Source organism: Pan paniscus, chromosome 13 (assembly GCF_029289425.2).
Source record: "Pan paniscus chromosome 13, NHGRI_mPanPan1-v2.0_pri, whole genome shotgun sequence".
Classification (NCBI taxonomy): Eukaryota; Metazoa; Chordata; class Mammalia; order Primates; family Hominidae; genus Pan; species Pan paniscus.
The window spans coordinates 131977894-131998782 of NC_073262.2; the positions used below are offsets into that span (position 1 = coordinate 131977894).

The 20889-nt window shown below is 40.9% G+C and overlaps 1 protein-coding gene across 2 annotated transcripts in view; it reads right to left on the reverse strand.

Annotated features, from left to right (window-relative positions):
* Positions 1-999: 999 nt before the first annotated feature.
* The window catches only part of DNER (delta/notch like EGF repeat containing), a 358840-nt gene continuing 338950 nt past the window's right edge, over positions 1000-20889 (reverse strand). For both annotated transcript variants that reach the window (XM_034955317.3, XM_034955316.3), the window contains 2 exons: positions 10428-10674; positions 1000-2022 (listed from right to left, as the gene is read on the reverse strand). In XM_034955317.3, the coding sequence (XP_034811208.2) occupies positions 1911-2022; positions 10428-10674 (359 nt within the window). In that variant the 3' untranslated portion in view covers positions 1000-1910. The remainder of the gene's footprint in view (positions 2023-10427; positions 10675-20889) is intronic.

Below are 20889 nucleotides of genomic sequence, written 5' to 3' on the forward strand. Positions count from 1 at the left end.
AAATGAAGACCAATAAGCAAAAAAGACACGGAGGCTCAGACAATGTCCAGGTGCTCGTGGGGGTCAAGAGGCAAGTGGAGTTCAACTCACACCTCTTCATGGCCCTCTCCTATCATCGATCAAGAAGTGTCTGAGCACCACACAACCAAAGGGTCTTTTATAGGAAGATGGGAGTAAGTATGTCTGCACAACACTCTGCTGCATGTTCCCATGACTGTTTAACCAACCAAGTTAATATTTTGTACTTACCTTACTTCCACTTAACTAAAAATATTAATGTATTGCACTGTATCATTTAATAATCAGAATGTGGGTGTACTGCTGTGTCATTTGTAGGATTAGGAACAGATGTTTTGAGGGTAGAGCGGGAAGGAAAAGAATCTTAAATAATTCTTTTTGCTTAAAACTCTCCCTCACACCTGGTTCCAGGACTCCTCTTGGCCTTACCTGATGTTCCTGTGTACAGTTAAAAATGCATTTTAAAAATAACTCTGGGACTTCAGAGCAGCATTTTGATACAAAATGGAACTGAATATAGGGTGGCTCTAAACGGCCTTCAAGTTTCTAAGAACCATGGAGCTATTTGCTAAGGCAATTTCATTTAGCCTCCACAGGATATCAGCGCCTCCACAGGATAGCAGCACGCAAGGTATTTCTTGAGGCCACAGGTGCCTGCCCTCAATGCCTGGAAGCATCTCCGGATTCCAGTGTGCCCACCGTTCACTTGTGCTGCATTTCACTGGCAAATTCGGATATAAAACTTCAGATAAGAATTCTTATTTTTTTTCCACACTTCACACTGACAAGCAGCTAGGGTGAGCTTACTGACAATTAGGAGGCCAGAAAGCCTTGCAGAGGCAAAGGAGGGGGCTCCGGCAGCCACAGAGGTGCACTCCTCAGGTTATTTAATATGGTATCAACCATGGGATTGTTTGGCAAACAATATCACATCCAAAACTTTTTATATATAGTTTTCAAAGAACAAAAGAGACAACTGCATCCTTGACTTGATCACATTTATTCAATATTGTTGGAAATTAGCAAGAATCAGAAGAAGCACATATCAATCAAATACAGCCACAAAAACATCCTGGAGATAAATAAAGCTGCACTATGAGAAATACTCACTACTGAAGGAACCAGTACTCTCTTACGTTTACTACCTCTTAGCAACAAACAACTCAAATGTAAATTTAATTTACTCACAATATAGAACCCTTGACTTTTTAAAGAAAAATATAGATTCAAATCAATCAGAATTTGCCTCGCTAGGCCTTTTCGTTACGTATGTTTTTGAGGCCTAGTTCGACGACTGTTACGAAAACGACAAAAACAAACTCGAAAGAATGTTTCCACAAAGTTCAACAAAACAGTGCAGAAATAAGTTACTTACCCATGCACAGAATAAGGCAAAGGCTAATTTCATTCGGGTTAGGAATAGTAAATTTAACTAGTTTCTTTTCCACAAAACGAACATTTCAGACTTCTTTTTAAGTAACGGGTATACTCTATTATACATCATACGCTACGTTACATGGTTTTCCTAACTCTACTCAGAAAGCCGGCACTCAAACGTCAAACAGAAACTTCTCCTTGATTAGACTTATTCTGTAACAACCACAGAAATTAATCTGGGTCTCGTGATAGCGTCTACAGTGAAAAGAGCACACACTAGTAGAAGCATACAGTTTAGAGAGCTGAAGGTACATTAAAACATCGTCTATAGGTTTCACAAATTTCGTTTTTAAAATATTTTTTCCAAACTAAAAGCTGCAGAAAATTAGTTCTTAAATATTCTACTGAAAACTCTTGAGCAGCTAGCATTTTAAATTTCTTAAGCTTTTTATTTTCTTAAAAATATTTAAATGAGTGTAGTATCTCATCTTTTTGAAAAATAATCCAAAAAAAGATTACAAATCTTTAGTTTTAATCAGTGTGACCAAGGGTTTGTCATCAGGACTGTAATCTTCATAGGCGATGGGGCTCACATCATACATTGCAGGCCGGGATTTCTTTCCAAACCTGAAATCAGAGAGAAAGGACTCTGGTTAGATAAATACTAGATCTCAAGTTTAATTAAAGCAAGTGATGAGAATAATTTATATGCATGAATTAAATGAAACTGCAAAAACATATTCTCTAGCAAGTATAGAAACTTTAGACATCCTAATATTAACACTGAATGTGTATAAACATTAGTCTTTGGTGTTAGAGGCAAAAAAAACGTATTTCACAAAATGTAGAGCTCAAAGTTGGAGCTTGCAGGTTAAATCTTGGCAAAGCAGTCAAGCATGACAGCTCCACAATAGATTTTAAGAAAATGTGTATTGATTTGTCTTTTTCTTCTGAGGCCCATAAATATTTGGAGAGGTGAGTTTATTTTATATCCACTCCAGTGCCTGGAATATAGAACACCAGGGCAGTCTTCCCCGGGCCATGGACAGACAGCCTTTCCTGTGGGATTTTCAGGGGATAAGCTGTGAAGGTTTAAGGTCATCTGAGATCCCAACACAAAAGGGCAGAGGTGGGAAATGACTTCAGATACAGAGGTGTCTGTCCACAAACTATGCCAGAACTCACCATTGAATCCCACCCACCTATCACCTCCCAACCTTATGGACACAGAAGCCAATGTTTTCCTCAGAGCACAAAGCCATTGTCCCAACAGATTTGTATGTATCAAAATCGCCTCGACAGCAGGACTGCCTCTCAGAAGCCAGGGGAGTCAAAATCCAATTTCAGAACTTCCTGTCAAACCCGTCGTAAGATGGCAATTATTAAAATAAAGCCAATTCAACTTCTGGGTGGTCTCTTCCCATTCAAGACCTCACCTTCCCTACAAGCCCTGGAGTGCAACAGGATTCAAACAATCTTCCACACTAACCCATCCTCCCTCCTCCTTTGTCTGGACAACATTTTTTAATTGTTTCAATTCCACCAGGGCTCTTTAAAAAGGCATTTTAAAAGAACCTTAAATTTTACAAGGTTCCTAGGATGGGGTCCCTAGGAATTAAAGGGGCTTATTTGCCATGGCTCCTGTCCCAACTCTCCTCTTTTCCTATTTTTTCCTTTGATATGTTGAAAGTCTGTCTTCTCATGTGTGGAGATGGGAAGTAGAATCAAGTGAGAAATGAGAGAACAGTGCGTTCATGTGATCTTTCATTTTAAACAGTCATCAATCTTGTATTCCAATCCTCTCAAATTTTACTGGCCTTGAAGAGCACAAAGGCATATGCTATGCCAGACAGGCACCAGGCAAAACATGGGGTTAAAGAGTTAAAGCATTCTACCCTCAGAAAAACCCACAGCTATTACTGCAATATGACAAAAGACTTCAATAAATACTTTCTAAAATGTGAAGCCTCACTGAAGGTCCACCATTGTGCTCACATAGATGTGGGTCAGGCTCTAGCCTGCAGTTTGTTTACCTAAACTGAGTGAGGTCTGCATAATCTAAGGATAGGAAAAGTGTCAACAGAGTAAAAGTGTCAACAGGCCTGTTGGGTCTCACACTGTCTCCCAAGTCCAATAATTTCCTAGGCTACTTTAAGATGCAAACATTTTGACAATTTATTTCTCATAAAATAGCTAGATACACCACCACTAATAATAATTTAACAAAAATATCCAGCAACCCAGTGAAGAGCTCTCCATATCTAACATAGTAGGATATAGAGAGCTTTGACTTGAGGGCCAACAAATTATATTAACTAATTATTCGATTGGTTGGCTGAAAGGAAAAACCCAATTGTATATATCTTTAAAACATCCTTTTTTTATTTTTTATTTTTGAGACAGAGTCTCGCACTGTTGCCCAGGCTGGAGTGCAGTGGCGTGGTCTCGGCTCACGGCAAGCTCCGCCTCCTGGGTTCATGCCATTCTCCTGCATCAGCTTCCCGAGTAGCTGGGACTACAGGCGCCCGCCACCACGCCCAGCTAATTTTTTGTATTTTTAGTAGAGACGGGGTTTCACTGTGTTAGCCAGGATGGTCTCAATCTCCTGACCTCGTGATCCACCCGCCTCGGCCTCCCAAAGTGCTGAGATTACAGGCGTGAGCCACCGAGCCCAGCCTAAAACACCCATTTTTAAATATAATTTCATAGTTTGAAAAAGAACCTGCTTCCTCAGAATCTAGAAGGTTAAAGCTTTCATTTTACTTAATCCATTAACACACTATAATTCGAAGGGCTGTAAACTTGGATGTTGCCACGGAACTCAATATTGACAAGACAGGTTTAAGGACGAGTGTCACAGATCCACTGAGTATGACAAGGCAAGGGCTGATGCCACTCAAGAGTGAGCCACATGGCCACCTATGCATGTTCAAGGTCAACTGAAGAGCAAGGAGCACCACCCTGTGTCCACACTGGTTAACTGAGCTGTGTGGCCTGGTCCTAATGGGATTAACTCCAAACAAGTATGGGTCATAAAGTATAATGCTAGTTACGAAGGTGGTTAAAATAAGACTAATAGCCCCACCACCAGAAGAGAGAGCAGGCAGGCTTGGAGCTGGAATCCCTGCATTTCAACTTACTAGCTGCTGAGAACTTTGTCCAAATTCCTTAGGAGAATTTTGGAGGTTTCCACCTGAAATGCTGTATCTACCATATGGAAGCTAAAGTGACTTCGTTTATAGAAACACCACAGTTTTAAAACACACAGTACAATGAAAAGACTTTGTTTGAATCTCCTACACCTCTCACAGTAGCAGGCTTACACTTGTTGGTAAACGAATGTGCATTCATGTCTACATTTAAAAGACTAACAGTTTTTTTTTTTTTAATATCTCAGGCACTAAATCAATGTCAGAGGCTGTTTATTTTATTGCAGGCATTTTTATGCAAGTGTTCATTTTTAAAATAACTACTACTTTTTATCATAAAGGTACATTTCAAATGTAAAAAAAAACAAAATAAAATTGGAAGCTAGAGAAAATTATAAAATAGACTAGGGGTTAGCAAACTATAGTCCACAGGCCAATTCCAGCCTGATGCCTGTTTTTCAAATAAAGTCTTAGTTGAACATAGTCAAGCCCATTCACACTTCCTCTGGCTGCTTTTGCACAACAAAGGCTGAGTTGAGTAGTCAGGACAATATGGCCTGCAAAGTCTAAAACATTTTACAGGTCCCTGATGAAGACCACAAGAATTGCCCTTAGTGCTGCTCTCCAAAGGACGTGTCAATGTTTTGTGCATTATTCTTCAGTCTGCCCATCCCTCAATCCCACATCCCTTCCATTCATATTACAAATATGTATGAAGCCCCTCTGAAAGTATTATATATAATAATTATATTACATATTTTAACAAAATTGAGAAAATACTCTGAATACTGTATTGAGACTGACTTTTTTCAATCGATAGTCGGTGTAATGTTTTACTCAGCATTCTTGTTAAGTGAAAAAAAAAAATTCCTACAAGTTAAAACATTAATAAGAAAATGTTTCTTCTGTGCTGGGTGGGGCGGGCTGGGTGGAACACTTAGTGTTCATAGTAACATGTTCCCACCTGAGGTAGCTCATGGCCCACGACATGACCACAGACCATGACACTTGGGAAATGTCTGCTGATGGTCCATGAGGAAGCTAGATCTTTAAAAGATGGGAAGGAGTTGACACACTCCCCCTCCTCCTGGAAAAATAGCTCAAATACCCTAATGTGGTGGCTCCATCTGCCATCTGCGGCTCCTTCCTAGCCCCTCGAGGGGTGATGCATCCATTGTCCTTGGTGCTCACTCAACATCACATTCCATTGTCTTGTTTTCACTGATTGATCATCTCATCTCATCATCATAACAACCTCGTGAAGTGAGTACATCTCATTTAGCCTGTATTACAGATGAGGAAACAGACACTTAGGAATAATTTTCCTAAGGTCACACCTGGTGGGAGGTGGAGCTTTCTGGCTTCCAAGCCTAGATGCTGAACACTTCGTTGCAACCTTCATGCATGTGACGACCCCATAAACTGAAGCTCTCACTTAACCTGTGCCTGACAAGAGGCTGTGTACTTCTGCATTGAAAGGCATCACCTTCCAATCAGCACATCCTCCTTCTCATTAACAAACTCTGGCTTACAAATCTCACTTACAAGTCCTGGTTTTCTCACAAACTCTGTGACCCTTGTGTAAATTGTATTATCTCACTAAGCCCAAATTTCTTTTGCCTATAATGGGGGACTAATGATACATGGTCCCCTACATTCTTGTGAGATGCTTGCCAATGAGTTATTTGTGAATGATTTAGCACAGTGTCTGGCCCACGGGAAGCTTTCAGTAAGTGTTGGCCATCACAGAGGCACTAACAGAAATGACAGCACCAGTAATATCAATTAGCACGGACATCTCAAACATCCTATTTGGTGACAAATCTTGTGTGTCTATTTCTTCAAAGAAACAAAAGATACTGTAACCAGTTATAAGGCAGGTCAAAGAGCCGCTAGTTCATGGTCCTCTGAAAGTCAACCACTAAAACAATGCCGCAGAAAGAATGTCAGATCTTGAGAAAGGCCAAAATTGGAAGGTTTTGAGCTATTGGGGAAAAAAACTGAACATGTCCTCCATTATCTTTTTCCTGTGATCAGGCACTTCTAGCTCGTAGAGCAGTCAACTGAGTGGGACCTCAGTGTCAGAAGTTGGAGAACCCTGGCTTTGCTCCTGCTGGTCAGTTACAAGCTCTTCCCTGCCTGAGTACAAGCAAAGCAAGCATGTTGCAGATGACTCCTGGGATGAGGAAGAGGGGGAGGGGTCTCCTTCTCAACCCTACTAGGAGTTACAACCAACAGACTCTGACATCAGAATCACCCGACATGGCCTCAGTCACTCGTGTGACCCACTCCATGTGTCCTGTGTGGCTGCTGGGCTGCAGTCATTCTGATCCAATGTCACCTCCAGGATAGTAGCAGTGAGACAGCCCATAAAATGGACACTGGCTGCTGAAAACTATGGAGAGGATAACATCAAAAGGTCTAAGTTTTCGCCAATGCCTTTCTAGGGTTTCCAGGAAAAGAGGGCCAATCAGCCCGAGACCCAGCCATGGCCTCTACACAGCCATGCTGTAGAAACCCCAGGTTGGAGCTGAATAAACGTTCAGAAGAGAAATTTTCCAAAAGGGAAAGTATTGTTTTAATGTCAATAGTTTTATCTGCAGTCACTGGTGCATGCAGGAGCTTGTCCGTTAGGAATTCCGCAGTAAATATTTTTGATATAAATCAGCACCAAATAAGAGCCAGGTTTGTAAATGCTTTCAAGTTTATTCTTTCCTTCCAAGAGTATTCAGTTAAATATCTTCCCCATGGGCCATATGAGCAGAAGGCTCAGCAGAATCTATCTTAAACTATTTTGGGGCTGAATTAAACACTCCACCTCTTGAGCCCTGAAGGATCGTAGCCATGGATGCCTGTAGGGGCAGAGGGAATCCAAATTGTAGGGTCTCCCAACACATGAGAATACAATGCCATGGATTCTGCTCCCTCCTGGTAAAAAAGCCCCTCCAGGAATGATGAGGACAGAAAAGGTTCTTGGGCACCAAAGAAACTTGTCAATTCTCTGCTTTTTTTTTTTTTTTTTTTTTGAGACAGAGTCTCCCTCTGTCGCCCAGGCTGGGGTGATGGAGTTTCACCTTGTTAGCCAGGATGATCTCTATCTCTTGACCTCATTATCCGCCCTCCTCAGCCTCCCAAAGTGCTGGGATTACAGGTGTGAGCCACATGCCTGGCCTCCTCTGCTCCTTTTTAAGTTCTTCATCTCCAATCCAGTAATTTCAGGATACTGCAAATGTTCCTCTAGGCTGGGGCCACTTACTGAGTTGGTGCCCTGGGATGAGTCTACCTCTCAAGCCGGTCAAGGCACCCTATTCCAACCCCTAACTGAGATCATCCATTCATTTCAAACCTCAAATGTTAGTGAGGTCTACTACCTGCCAGGACCCACTGGAGACATAGAAATAAAAGCTACTACCCTTTATTTACAGGGTAGTGGCATAAAGAGTCAAATAAACAATTAAGGTGGGGCTTGCAAGGGTTGGTATCAGGGCTTCCTGGTTGTTGTATTGCCTCAGTTCGCTCTGAAAGGAAGGCGCTAAGATGAGCAGCCATGCAGGGTCCAAGCTGGAGGAGGGTTGAGTTCTCTGTCCTCCCTCGCAGTTACATAAGCAAGACTGGGTGCAGCTCCCACCTCAGCAGTGGTGCAGATGCTCAGGGTCTCCCAAGTTCTCCCTCCCACTGGTTCCTCCCCATGGAAGCTGAGTTCTGGCTTTTGCTTCTATTAGAATGACAAGATCACTGTAAGATCTGAGAATTGGGTTTGGGGAATTTCTTTTGGAGAAAGCAAACTCTTCGAACCTCTTAGCTTCTATGCCATTCAGATAGAATAATTTGGGTTTTCTCATGTCTCTCTCTCTCTCTTTTTTTTTTTTTTTTTTTTTTTAGGTAGAGTCTTGCTCTGTCACCCAGGCTGGAGTGCAGTGGTGTCATCTCAGCTCACTGCAACCTCCACCTCCTGGGTTCAAGTGATTCTTCTGCCTCAGCCTCCAGAGTAGTTGGGATTACAGTGCTTATCTTTGTCATTGCTGTTATGATTCAGTTAGGTAGATATAAGAAAACATTCATGATATTTCACTTTTACTTCTTATCATTCCCACTGTAACCAGAATCTGAAGCTACACTTTCCCAATATGTACCTAGTAAAAGCTAAGTAGAAATTCAAAAGAAACACAGAACCCATTGATGAAGGATAAAAATCTCAGTGCAGAAGGGCAGACGTGTCCCAAAGGAGCGCAGCTGTGAAGGTGACTGCAGCTGACTCTTAGGCTGCCTGATTTGGAACTTTGGAAATGAGGAGGAGTCACAGAGACAGTACCCAGGAAGGATGCTCAACCTCTACGGGCCTGCCCAGGTCAGATAATAAAAAGTCCTTGATGGAAACAAGACGGAGATGAAAAGGACGGAAAAGAGAAAGGATGTGGATATGTGCTGTTGAGATAGAAAACCCAGGGATTTTTGTTTTTGTTTTGAGACAGAGTCTCTATCTGTCGACCAGGTTGGAGTGCAGTGGTGCCATCTCAGCTCACTGCAACCTCCGATTCCCAGGTTCAAGCGATTCTCCTTCCTCACCCTCCAGAGTAGCTAGGATTACAGGCACCCGCCACCATGCCCGGCTAATTTTTGTATTTTAGTAGAGACGGGGTTTCACCAAGTTGGCCAGGCTGGTGTAGAACTCCTGACCTCAAGTGATCCACCTGCCTTGGCCTCCCAACGTGCTGGGATTGCAGGCGTGAGGCAGCACACCCGGCCAGGTCTTCTCATGTCTTGACCGATACCAACATAGGACATCCCAAGATAGATCATACAGCTCCCATTTCCCTTGAGCCCCAATCTTAAGGCACCAAGCTCAGCCCACTTTTCACTACAGCACACTTACTTTCTGAATTGTGTGCTTGAGATTATTCAATTAACAAAAGAAGAGACGGCTTACTTCAACAAACAATATTGCTATTTTTGGAACACATACTCTGCAAAAGTCAGTAAAATGTTATCTTAGTTGATTGTTTAATGTTATATAATAGATTTGGAGAAGTAAATATGGGGTTTTCTGTTCATACCATCTTTAATATTCGTAATGGATGCTGGGCTTAATACCTAGGTGATGGGTTGATCTGTGCAGCAAGTCACCATGGCACAAGTTTACTTATGTAACCAACCTGCTCATCCTGCGCATGTATCCCGGAACTTAAAACAAAAGTTGAAGGAAAAAGTATATATATTTGTAATTTAATATGACTGTCATAACTCTCCAAGGAGGGAGAGTTATCCCTTTATACAGTTGAGGGAGCTATATTTGTGGAAAGTTAAAAGATCTGTCTAAACTACCGAGTCAGGTAATGGAGTCATTAAGACTCAAAGCTATACCTCACCAGAACTTACACTCTTTCTATGACACCACACTAACTCCTTGTCCCTCTGGAGTCTTTCTTCCAGAAAAGGATACTGATTTATAAATATTCACTCTAAAAGTAGAAAGATAGCTCTTTATCCTTCTTTTACTAGGCCCTTAAGTCAAATGAAATCATTTATATGTTGACCGTTTGAAGAGCAACAGGGCAAAAGACATTCCCCAAAAAAATTCAACAAAAAAAGTTTTCAATATACCGTGATTACGAATCAGGTATTTATAGTCACAGAGCAACCCAAATTAGATGAACAAATATATTCAATGTAAACAAAACAAAACAAAAGGAAAAGCTAGCAGCAAATTAAAAGGAGTTTGCTTATCAAGTGGCCGAATGATCTATCCCCAAATACAATGTGGAACCTATTTTTCATTCTTTAAAATCTCCTCTTTGCAAATGGAAAGTCCTGTGTATAATATGACCCTGTTCCCAAGAATGCACATGTGAAGGCAGCATTCCCCACGCCGCCCCCGCAGCCAACCTGGCATGCCGGATGGATGCAATGGCATTGCTGAACTCGCTGTCAATGCTGCGGCAGTTGTAGAACTCCTCATAGGCTGGCCTGGAAGAACCCTGGTATTCAATGCGGCTGATGCGGCAAATCCCCACAATCAGGATGATCAGCATAAGGATGAAGGCCACGCAGAGGGCTCCGATGATGATGTAGAGGGAATGCCGTGGCATGTTGGTGAGGCTCTCCGCCATGTGCCCGGACTTCCACTGGAGGTCTGCAGGCAAAAATAAGCAAATGGCTGGGTATGAGTTGTGACCTTTGAGAATGTGAAGGCCTTTTTCATCTTTGCATAGATAACTTAAAACCTAAGGGCCATTCAAACTTGGAAGGCTTATTTTCTATGGATTATCCAGACCCAGGGTTAATATCCTTACTACATAAGGACTTCTTAAGAATAACTAAGAAAAACTACAGGCCGGGCGCGGTGGCTGATGGCTGTAATCCCAGCACTTCGGGAGGCTGAGGCAGGTGGATCACTTGAGGTCAGGAGTTCGAGACCAGCCTGGCCAACATGGTAAAACCCCATCTCTACTAAAAATACAAACATTAGCTGGGCATGGTGGTGGATGTCTGTAATCCCAGCTACTCGGGAGGCTGACGCAGTAGAATCACTTGAACTCAGGAGGCGGAGGTTGCAGTGAGCCAAGATTGCACCACTGCACTCCAGCCTGGGCAACAGAGTGAGACTCCATCAAACAAAAAAAGAAAAACCAGAAATATGCCACAGAAAAACAAAGGATATAAGGAGGAATTCATCAAAAAAATACAAATAGAAAATTACTTGGCTTCAGAATTACAAAAAAGTGCAATTCCTCTATCAGCTCCCAAATATTACTTTAAAATTATAACCACAGTTGGCAAGGGTACCCAGAAATAAGGACTACAAGTTGATACATAACCCTTTCATTTACTAATTAGCATATGCTCTGACCCAGATATTCCCATTTTAGGATTTATGCTGGGGAAGTAGCTCAGGAAATGCATAAAGCCTTATGTGTGAAGATGCTTATCTTCATATCACAATTTTTCAATGTTATCACCTATTCCATATTTAGAAAAAGGCTCAGAAAATCACACAGACAACCATGTACTCACTGCTCAGTTAATAATGTTAATATTTTACCATTTTTCTTTAGATTTTTTTTCAGATAGTTTTTTAAAAAGAAATAAAATATGGCTGGGCATCGTGGCTCATGCTTGTAATCCCAGCACTTTGGGAGGCCAAGGCAGGCAGATTGTTTTGAGCTTAGGAGTTTGAGACCAGCCTGAGCAGTATGGCAAAACCGTTTCTCTACAAAAAATACAAAAATTAGCCAGGCATAGTGGCACATGCCTGTGGTCCTGGCTACTCAGGAAGCTGAGGCTAGAGAATCACTAGAACCTGGGAGATGGAGGTTGCAGTGAGCCAAGATCACACCAACACACTCCAGTCTGGGCAACAGAGTGAGACCCTGTCTCAAAAGAAAACACACACACACACAAATATAGCTAGACTTCCCTCACCCCATACTCTCTCTCCATTCCACCAGCAACAACATAATTTATAAAAGTCAAAAAATAAAAACCTAAATATTTAACACTCAGTGAGATGAAAAGATATCCACTAAACAACAAAAGAATAAAAGCATGTTACCAAACAGGATCTACTTGGACAGTACAATAATTTCACAATATCTTATGAGTTTAAAATGTCTATATACACATTGAAAAGGTCAAAAGGATAGTATGATAATGATGGCAAACATATATTGATTTCTTATTGTAAACTAAGCTCTTTAAAAACAGCTCATTTAATCATTATAACCACCAGAAGATACATTATTCTCTCTCCCCACTTTACAAAGGAGGCCTAGAGAACTGACATCACTTGGAGTGAATGCCTCTGATACAAGTCAGAATCTGAGGTCTTGGCCTTTGCACAGCAACATACTAACAACAGTGATCTCTAAAAGACAGGATTAAAAATGATTATTTTCCTCTGTATATGTCTGAGTCTTTTCCAGATTTTTAAAAATAAGAATGTATTCCTTTTCCAATAAAGAAATATGCAATACATTATTTAAAGAAGACATTTGTAGGATCATCTTCCAGCATAAGAGTGGAAATAGTATCAGCCTTGGGATCACACCAACCTTGCTTTCAATTCAGCTCCTACATTTACTTGATCTCCTTGAGCTTCGGTTTCTTTGTTTGTAAAATGGAAATAACAACATATACCCCACTGGCTTGCTGCAGCATGAGTTAGGAAACATGTTTTTAAAACATTTAAAACTTTTTAACTTTCTAAAAAGTTAAACTTTCTAAAAAGTTAAAAAAAGGTTTTAACTTCCTAAAAAGCTTTTTAAAAAAAGTTTTAACTTTCTAAAAAGTTAAAAAAAAGTTTTAACTTTCTAAAAAGTTAAACAAAAAGTTTCAACTTTCTAAAAAGTCAAAAAAAAAAAGTTTCAACTTTCTAAAAAGTTAAAAAAAAAAGTTTCAACTTTCTAAAAAAGTTAAAGAGTCCACTCCTGGACATGTGGTGGTGGTCCCTAAAGAGGACCAGCTGTGGTGGTGGAGGAGGGAAGGATAAAGGGTCACATGCTGTTCCCTAAGGCACATGCTCTGAGCTGAGGATTACTGAGCATGGCCCTGTGTCCTTCCTAAAAGCACCAACCTGTATTAGCAGGAAAAACTGGAAGGACACAATGTAATCTCTGTGATTGGCGTAGGTCAAGAACATCAAGTTACTTCCCGTTTATAGATCTGCACCCAAATGAAACTATCTAGATAGTGTATACAAGATTTGAAAGGAAATTGTGGAAATTTTAAAGAGCTAGGTAAGACCAAACAGAAGCTGAACCCGTATGGAAAAAAGGATGCTTTCTCTACTTTACTCACACCACCACCACCACCATTCCACACTTCCCCACCCACACCAGGACATCATTTTCATGGTAGAATTCCAAGTGCCTGCAAATGAGATTCAGAGGTTAGTGGAAATGGAAATGAGCCTGTCTTTCCATGAAATCCACAGGACTCTTCTCACTGTTCCATTATCGTTGAGAGTATTTGTGGCTTCTGGATACTCACACCTTCATCTTAGCTGTATCTTCAGTCATCATAGATCTAAGAATCACAATTAGCTATTCCTTACCTTGAAAAGCTGCAGTCAGTCTGAAGAAGAGCACAGATAGACACCCAAACAGGGGGCCAGGCCTGTAGACCCACTTTCTAGAAGCTAACAGAAAAATGACCCACGTGCCCATCCTGGATGCTTCCTGAGAATCTGAGAACAGATGAATAATGTGATTTCTGAGTTTGCATCAAGACCCTCTTGAATATTTCACCAAAACCTTTGAAGCCTGGTTTGTCATTTGAGTCTGCCTGCCTGAGCTCATAAGGCCCACGGAGCTTAGTAAAACTAAATGACCATTACTGCATTGACTGCTTCATTTAAGCCAACTCACATACAGGCAGACAGAGTAACATAAATCATCAGAAACAGTCACGATGGAAGGGAGAAGGTGTTTGGGGAAAGCAGAACCAAGGCTCAATCCCCAAATCTGCAGCCATCTCATTTGGCAATACCTGGTGTGCACTGAGAGAGACAACTCATTTTTCTGGCTGAAAAAGCAAGCGTGATTCACTTCATTTCCAAGTATTATAACATTCTCTAAAAAATTCAGTTGCAGGCAGGAGTCCAACACTCAGCAGAGTATGTTATAACATCCATTTAGCATCAACACAAGGGCAGCCAGTACTATGTTTCTCCTCCAACTCGGTAGAGTGCTCAGATCTGATCACTATGGAAGATCACACAAGTTCTTGATGAGTTCTTGCAGTCTATGCATAAGCTTCATAGAATTAACCTACACATCACATCAATTGTGTATACACAGTGAGTGCACAACCACATGGCCACTAAAGTGAAAAAAAACAACCATACTGGGCTATGTGCTCAGTGCAGTGTCCCAGGTCTGACTGCTTGCATTTATGACCATCTGCTCCATTTCCCAAAACTCTGTATTCCAAGCTGTTCAGACTTTTGGAAAAACTTTCTCAAGATTTCTACTAAAAGCTCTGCTTTCCTCTCTCCCCCTGCCCTTTTCTTTAAAGCTAGATTCCACCTCACTGTCATCTAAAACTTTTTTGATACAAATGACTGTGGCTGCTTTACAGGCTAATTGGTTTAGTAGCTGGGATGGATCTGGCTAAGTCCAACGCTAGGTCTGAGAGACAGCAAATTTATCTATGCCAGGTGCCTGCAACCACCATCTCTCAGTCCAGATGCTATCCTCATAAGTCATTGCTTTGCTGCATCCCAGGAGTCTCATCACATGAATCGTTGACTATGTTCGCTACAGCATGGCACTGGGAAGAATTGTGAACCAGAATATGCCAGATGGGTTCATCTCCTCAGCCCCAGCAGGTGCATGACCAGGAATGCATGTGCACAAGCTGCTCAAGAAAAATGTCACGCTTGTGAGTCTGACAGATCATTTTCATTTTTTTAAACTAAATTTGTTTGAGGTGTTGTATTTTCCAAAGTGCTTTTGCATTAAGCATTTCAGCTGGCCCTAAACAAACACCTTGAGCTAGGCAGAGGTGCTAAACTTGGAGCAGTTGCTCAAGGTGAGGCAGACAGTCAGTGGCCAAGCTGAAAATAAAATCAGACCCACCTCCACTCTGCCAAAAAGAGACTCCAGTTAATTTACATATTGCATCTAAAATACATAGCCCATATCTATTTTTTAATTTACCTAGATGAATGTAGCTACACTAGTTAATTTGCTTACCTATGTTATTTTTAAAAAGAGCAAAAGTGAGACTGTTTCTTAAGAAGATGTTACTTAGCTTAAGAATTTTTAAGACTACTTGTTGCCTAGAACAATTGTGAGGAGGGATGTCAAATTACTTTGTTTTCTATAGTTAAAGGTTAGCAGGACAATCAAAGCAGTCAGTGAGATTGAAAAAGATTAACAACTCTTGTTAATCTCCGGAAGAGGAATGAATGCGAAAAGGGAATGAAAGAGATCGTCTCCTTTATGGGGATCCATTCACTGAGCACATTAATTAAGGACCTACTATGTGCCAGGCACAGTGCTGAGTGACAGGGATGGAAAGCAAGGGAAAATAGAGAGAAAAGTAGGCTCATGTAGTCCCCAGTTTTCTGAGGGATGCAGGGATCAGGCAAATGATCCCCAAAACAAAGTAAAAGTACAACTGTGCTATGTCTACAAGGGACGAGCTCTTCAGTGCAGCAGGAGAACAGGAGATATTTTACCTCACTGACTGCCAAGAGAGCTTGCACAACAGGAGCCCTTACGGAGTTAGGTTACAAGTGGGCACTAACCAGGGACGGGCAAGAGCAGAGGGGAGACTGCACAGGCAAAGAACCAGAGTGAGCACAGGTCTGTGGGAGGGGGGTGAGGGAGAAGAACAAGGGCTGGAAGAACAGCATGACTGCTTGAGAGAGAGGCAGAGAGTGGCTGCAGCAAGGAGAAGGGATCTCCTTGCAGGATAGGGCAGTGTGGCCTTGGGTCTTTAGTAACTTATTTAGTTTAATAGGAGCTTGGCACAGTCAGGGTTGGAAACAGTGGGAGGGAGGGTCTGAGTGTTCCAATTTGCACTTTGAAAAGATCCTTCTGGCTGTGCATGAAGAAAGGGTTTGAGGAGCAAGGACAGAGGCTGGTTCAGAGGCTCCTGTAGGACGGGGCAGAGTTAGTGGTAACTTGACCTATGGTGATGGGCATGGAGACAGAGACAGGGGAATGGATGTGAGTGCTGTGTTAGGGGGGAATCAACCAGACTAAATGCAGCTTGTACAGATAGGCCAATGAGGGGAGAGAAACCAGGAGGCCAATTCCTGGTTTCCTGGCTTTTATCGCTGGATGGATGAGGTGCTGTAGCCGAGTGAGACGACCAGAGTTGAGAGGAAGATTCTGAGTTTGGTTTTATACATGTTAAATTGGAGGTACCAATTCTGGACATGGGCTTTGGGAAAGAACATATAACTAAATCCTCAAAAGCAATCACAACAAATGCAAAAATTGACAAGTGAGACCTAATTAAACTAAAGAGCACAGCAAAAGAAACTATTGACAGAGTAAACAGACAACCGACAGAAGAGGAGAAAATATTCGCAAATGATGCATCCAAGAAAGGTCTAATACCCAGAATCTGTAAGAAACTTAAACAATTGAACAAACAAAAACCAAATAACCTCATTCAAAAGTGGGCAGGAGATATGCACAGACACTTCTTAAAAGAAAGCATGTAAGTGGCCAACAAACATGAAAAAATGCTCAACATCACTAATTATCAGAGAAATGCAAATCAAAACCACAATAAGATGACCACGTCCCACCAGTCAGAATGGCGATGATTAAAAAGTCAAGAAACAACAGATATTGGCAAGGCTGAGAGAAAAAGGGAACACGGTGTTGGTGGAAATGTAAATTAGTTCAGCCACTGTGGAAAGCAGTTTGGAGATTTCTCAAAGAATTTAGAACCACTATTCAACTCAGCAATCTCATTACTGGGTATGTATCCAAAAGAAAACAAATTGTTCTACCAAAAAAGCACAGGCACTTGCATGTTCACTGCAGCACTATTCACAATAGCAAAGATACAGAATCAACCAAGGTGCCCATCAAAGATGGATTGAATAAAGAAAATGTGGTACATATACAGCATGGAATACCATGCAGCCATAAAAAAAGAGTGAAATCATGTCATTTGCAGCAATATGGATGCAGCTGAAGGCCATTATCCTAAGTGAATTAACATAGGAGCAGAAAAACAAACACCACATGTTCTCACTTATAAGAGGGAGCTGGCCAGGCACGGTGGCTCACACCTGTAATCCCAGCAGTTTGGGAGACCGAAGTGGGTGGATAGCTTTGATCTTAGGAGTTCCAGACCAGCCTGGCCAACATGGCAAAACCCCATCTCTACTAAAAATACAAAAAAACTAGCCAGGTGTCATGGTACATTTCTGTAATCCCAGCTACTTGGAAGGCTGAGGCACAAGAATGGCTTGAGCCTGGGAAGCGAAGGGTGCAGTGAGCTGAGATCGCACCAGTGAACTCCAGCCTGGGTGAGACCCTGTCTTAAAAAAGAAAAAAAAAATAGGAGCTGAACATCAGGTACTTGTGGATATAGAGGCCACAACAATAGACATTAGGGACTACTAGGGAGTAAGGAAAGGAAGGGGGAAAATGGTTAAAAAACTAATGGGGACTATAGTCAGTACCTGGGCGACAGGATCATTCATATCCCAAACCTCAGCATCACACAATGTACCCACGTAAAAACCTGCACATGTGCTCCTTGAATCTAAAATAAAAGTTGAATAAACAAATAAATGAATTGGAAGTACCTTTAAGACACCCAAGTAGTTATGTCTAATAGTTAAATGTTGATGTTTAGCTCATCATTTTGGTTAGTAAGAGCTGATATTTATTGAGGGTTCAATTTGTGCTGGACACTAAGTGTTAAGGTGTTAACTCACCTATTCCTCCTACAATGCTTTGAGGTAGACACTATTATTGCCTTCATTTTATATAGGAAGCAACTGAGACTCTAAGAGGAAAGCTATGTGCCCAGGGTTACACACAGTAAGTGGCAGCCCCTGAGTTTAAGCCCAGGTGCCCTGGTTCTAAAGCCACACACTTCAATCAATAAGGAATGTTTTGCAAACTGTAGATTGTAGAAATCAATGTAATGGGGCCAGACTCACATTTAAAAAAAAAATTTAGAGAACTATTTCAGAGTTTGTACACTTATAAAAAGTTAAGTATTATTTTATGTTGTGTGTGTTTGTGTGTATATTAGGCTATGTGTTACATGCAGCGTCAAGATGTAAAACATACTACTTACTGTGGGTTGCACTCAAAAGGCATGAAAAGCATTTCCCTATGCTGTACACATCCATCAGTGCTCTTCAGAGAGGCAATGGAATGTTCCTCCTTATGAGATTTTTTGGAATAAAAAAGTCAAGATCAAATTACATCAATAACAACTACCTATCTGTATAATGCCTGTGGTCCTATAATATTCTGTACTTGCAGCAAATTGGTTATTAACCCAAAAGTATCTAGTTTACCAAGATTCCATCAGAGATGGGAAATTTCATTTTCAGCAGATGCCCAGAGACTTCTAGTTGTTCAAAGAGAAAGACAGCTGATGATAATAATTAATATAATCATTTATTAAGTATCTACTATGTACCAGTCACTGAACAATATTGGTTACATTTACTATCCCATTTATCAAGGCCTAAGGCTCAGAGACCTTGTTTTCTGGCCCAGGGATAAATACCTGAGCTAGAATTCAAAACAGCTCAACTCACAGAATTGAGTTATCAACCACAAAACTCCACAACAGCATTCTTTCCACTCAGTCAGTATGCTTTCCCCACATCTAGCCACAATCCCTCCCTGAGAAGGAGAGGATGCATTCCTGGTGTTCCAAGTATGTACTAAAGGTAATTATGGATTCAGTGGGATTTGCAAGTTACCCTTGGACCCCACCACCATTGCTTCCAAGGGGAAAAGTTCTAAAAGGCAAAAAGCCAACTTATAATGAAATGCTCATGAAAAGTTAAAAGATAATCACCAACCAAAATCAAAATATTAAATGCAAAAACCCTTTGACAATTTTATCTTTGAGAATTTCTACTATTGATATTCTTACATAAGCACAAAGATGCTGCTATGATCTGAATGTATGTGACTCCCAAGCTTAAATGTTGCAGCCTAATCCATACAGTTAGGCTTTGTGTCCCCACCCAAATCTCATCTTGAATTGTAATCCCCATAATCCTCATAATCCCCACATGTCAAGGGAGAGACAGGTGGAAGTAACTGAATCATGGGGGCGGGTCCCCCATGCTGTTCTCATGAAAGTGAGTTCTCACAAGATCTGATGGTTTTATAAGGGGTTCTTCCCTATTCACTCAACATTTCTCCTTCCTGCCACCTTGTGAAGAAGGTGCCTTGCTTCCCCTTCGCCTTTTGCCGTGCTTGTAAGTTTCCTGAGACCTTCCCAGCCATGCTGAAATGTGAGTCACTTAAACCTCTTTCCTTTATAAATTACCCTGTATCAGGCAGTTCTTTATAACAGTATGAAAACAAACTAATAAACTAATCAACGAAGCGATGGTATTAAGAGATGTAGTCTTTGGGAAGTGATTAAGTCATGAGGGCTCTGCCTTCATGAACTAGGTTAATGTCCTTATAAAAGAGGCCCAAGAGAGCCACCTTGCCCTTCCACCATGTGAAGACACTGCCAGAAGGCCCTATCTATGAGGAATGGGCCCTCGTCAGACACTGGATCTGCCAGTGCCTTGCTCTCAGACTTCTCAGCCTCCAGAACTGTGAGCAATTACTTACTGTAAGGTATTTTGTTGTAGTATCCCAAGCAAACTAAGACAGGTGCATATATAGAATATTCATTCTAGTATTGCTTTAAATAGCAAAACCCCTCAAATGTATTATCTATCAATGGGGGTCTGATTAAATAAATTTTGGAGATGCTAAAGAATGGAAATACCATGTGACATTTTAAAAAGTGTCGTAGATCTGCATAAGGTAGTGGGGGTGCACCTTCAGGATATACTGTTACAATAAAAGCAATATGTTGAAGAGTGTGTATAAAACTCTCATTTGTACAGGAGAAAATAGGAACTTATCTATTGACTGATGCATCTGGAAGAATATGCAATAAATGTCTAACAGTAGTTACCTTTAAGGAGTGAGGTGGGGATCTGGATAAGGAGAGATATTAATTAATTTTATTTTTTAAACATCTTGCTTTATATAAAAATGAGAACCAAAGAGCCAACCTATTTGTATAATAAGAACTGCCCATATAATATAATCATTTGATACATTTCTTTAACCATTATTAAATTCCATCTATTGTTAAAGGAAGAGGCCCAAGACATCCATCTATACTTTACCTCTGGCCCCAGGATGAGTTACTTTCCCTTTCCCTGGTTGTCTAGAGGTGGCTGTGCAAAGCCTTACAGTGACTCATCATATATTCAAACCTGCCCTCAGATTACAAGCTCCCAAAGGCAGGGTATGTTTCATTAACCTTTATATTCCAGAACTACACTCAATGCCTGACAATAAAGAGCCACTGATTCCTGATTGAATGCATAAATCTAAGATAGCCTATTTGCCTATTTCTCAACTGCAAAATATCATTAATTCAATAGTTTAACTGTATTTAACCAGAGATTCAACTGTTTAATATACAAAACTGGCCAACTGTCAGTCAGTGAGGTTAACTATAACTTTAACTTTATAAAGCTTACACAAACAAAGCAAAACACACCAACACTGCTATGTCAAGATTCATAGAAATTTTGATTTTTAGACCTTTATTCTAGGAAGGCATATTTTCCCTTTACTATAATTCAGAAAAAATTATAATCAGTCCC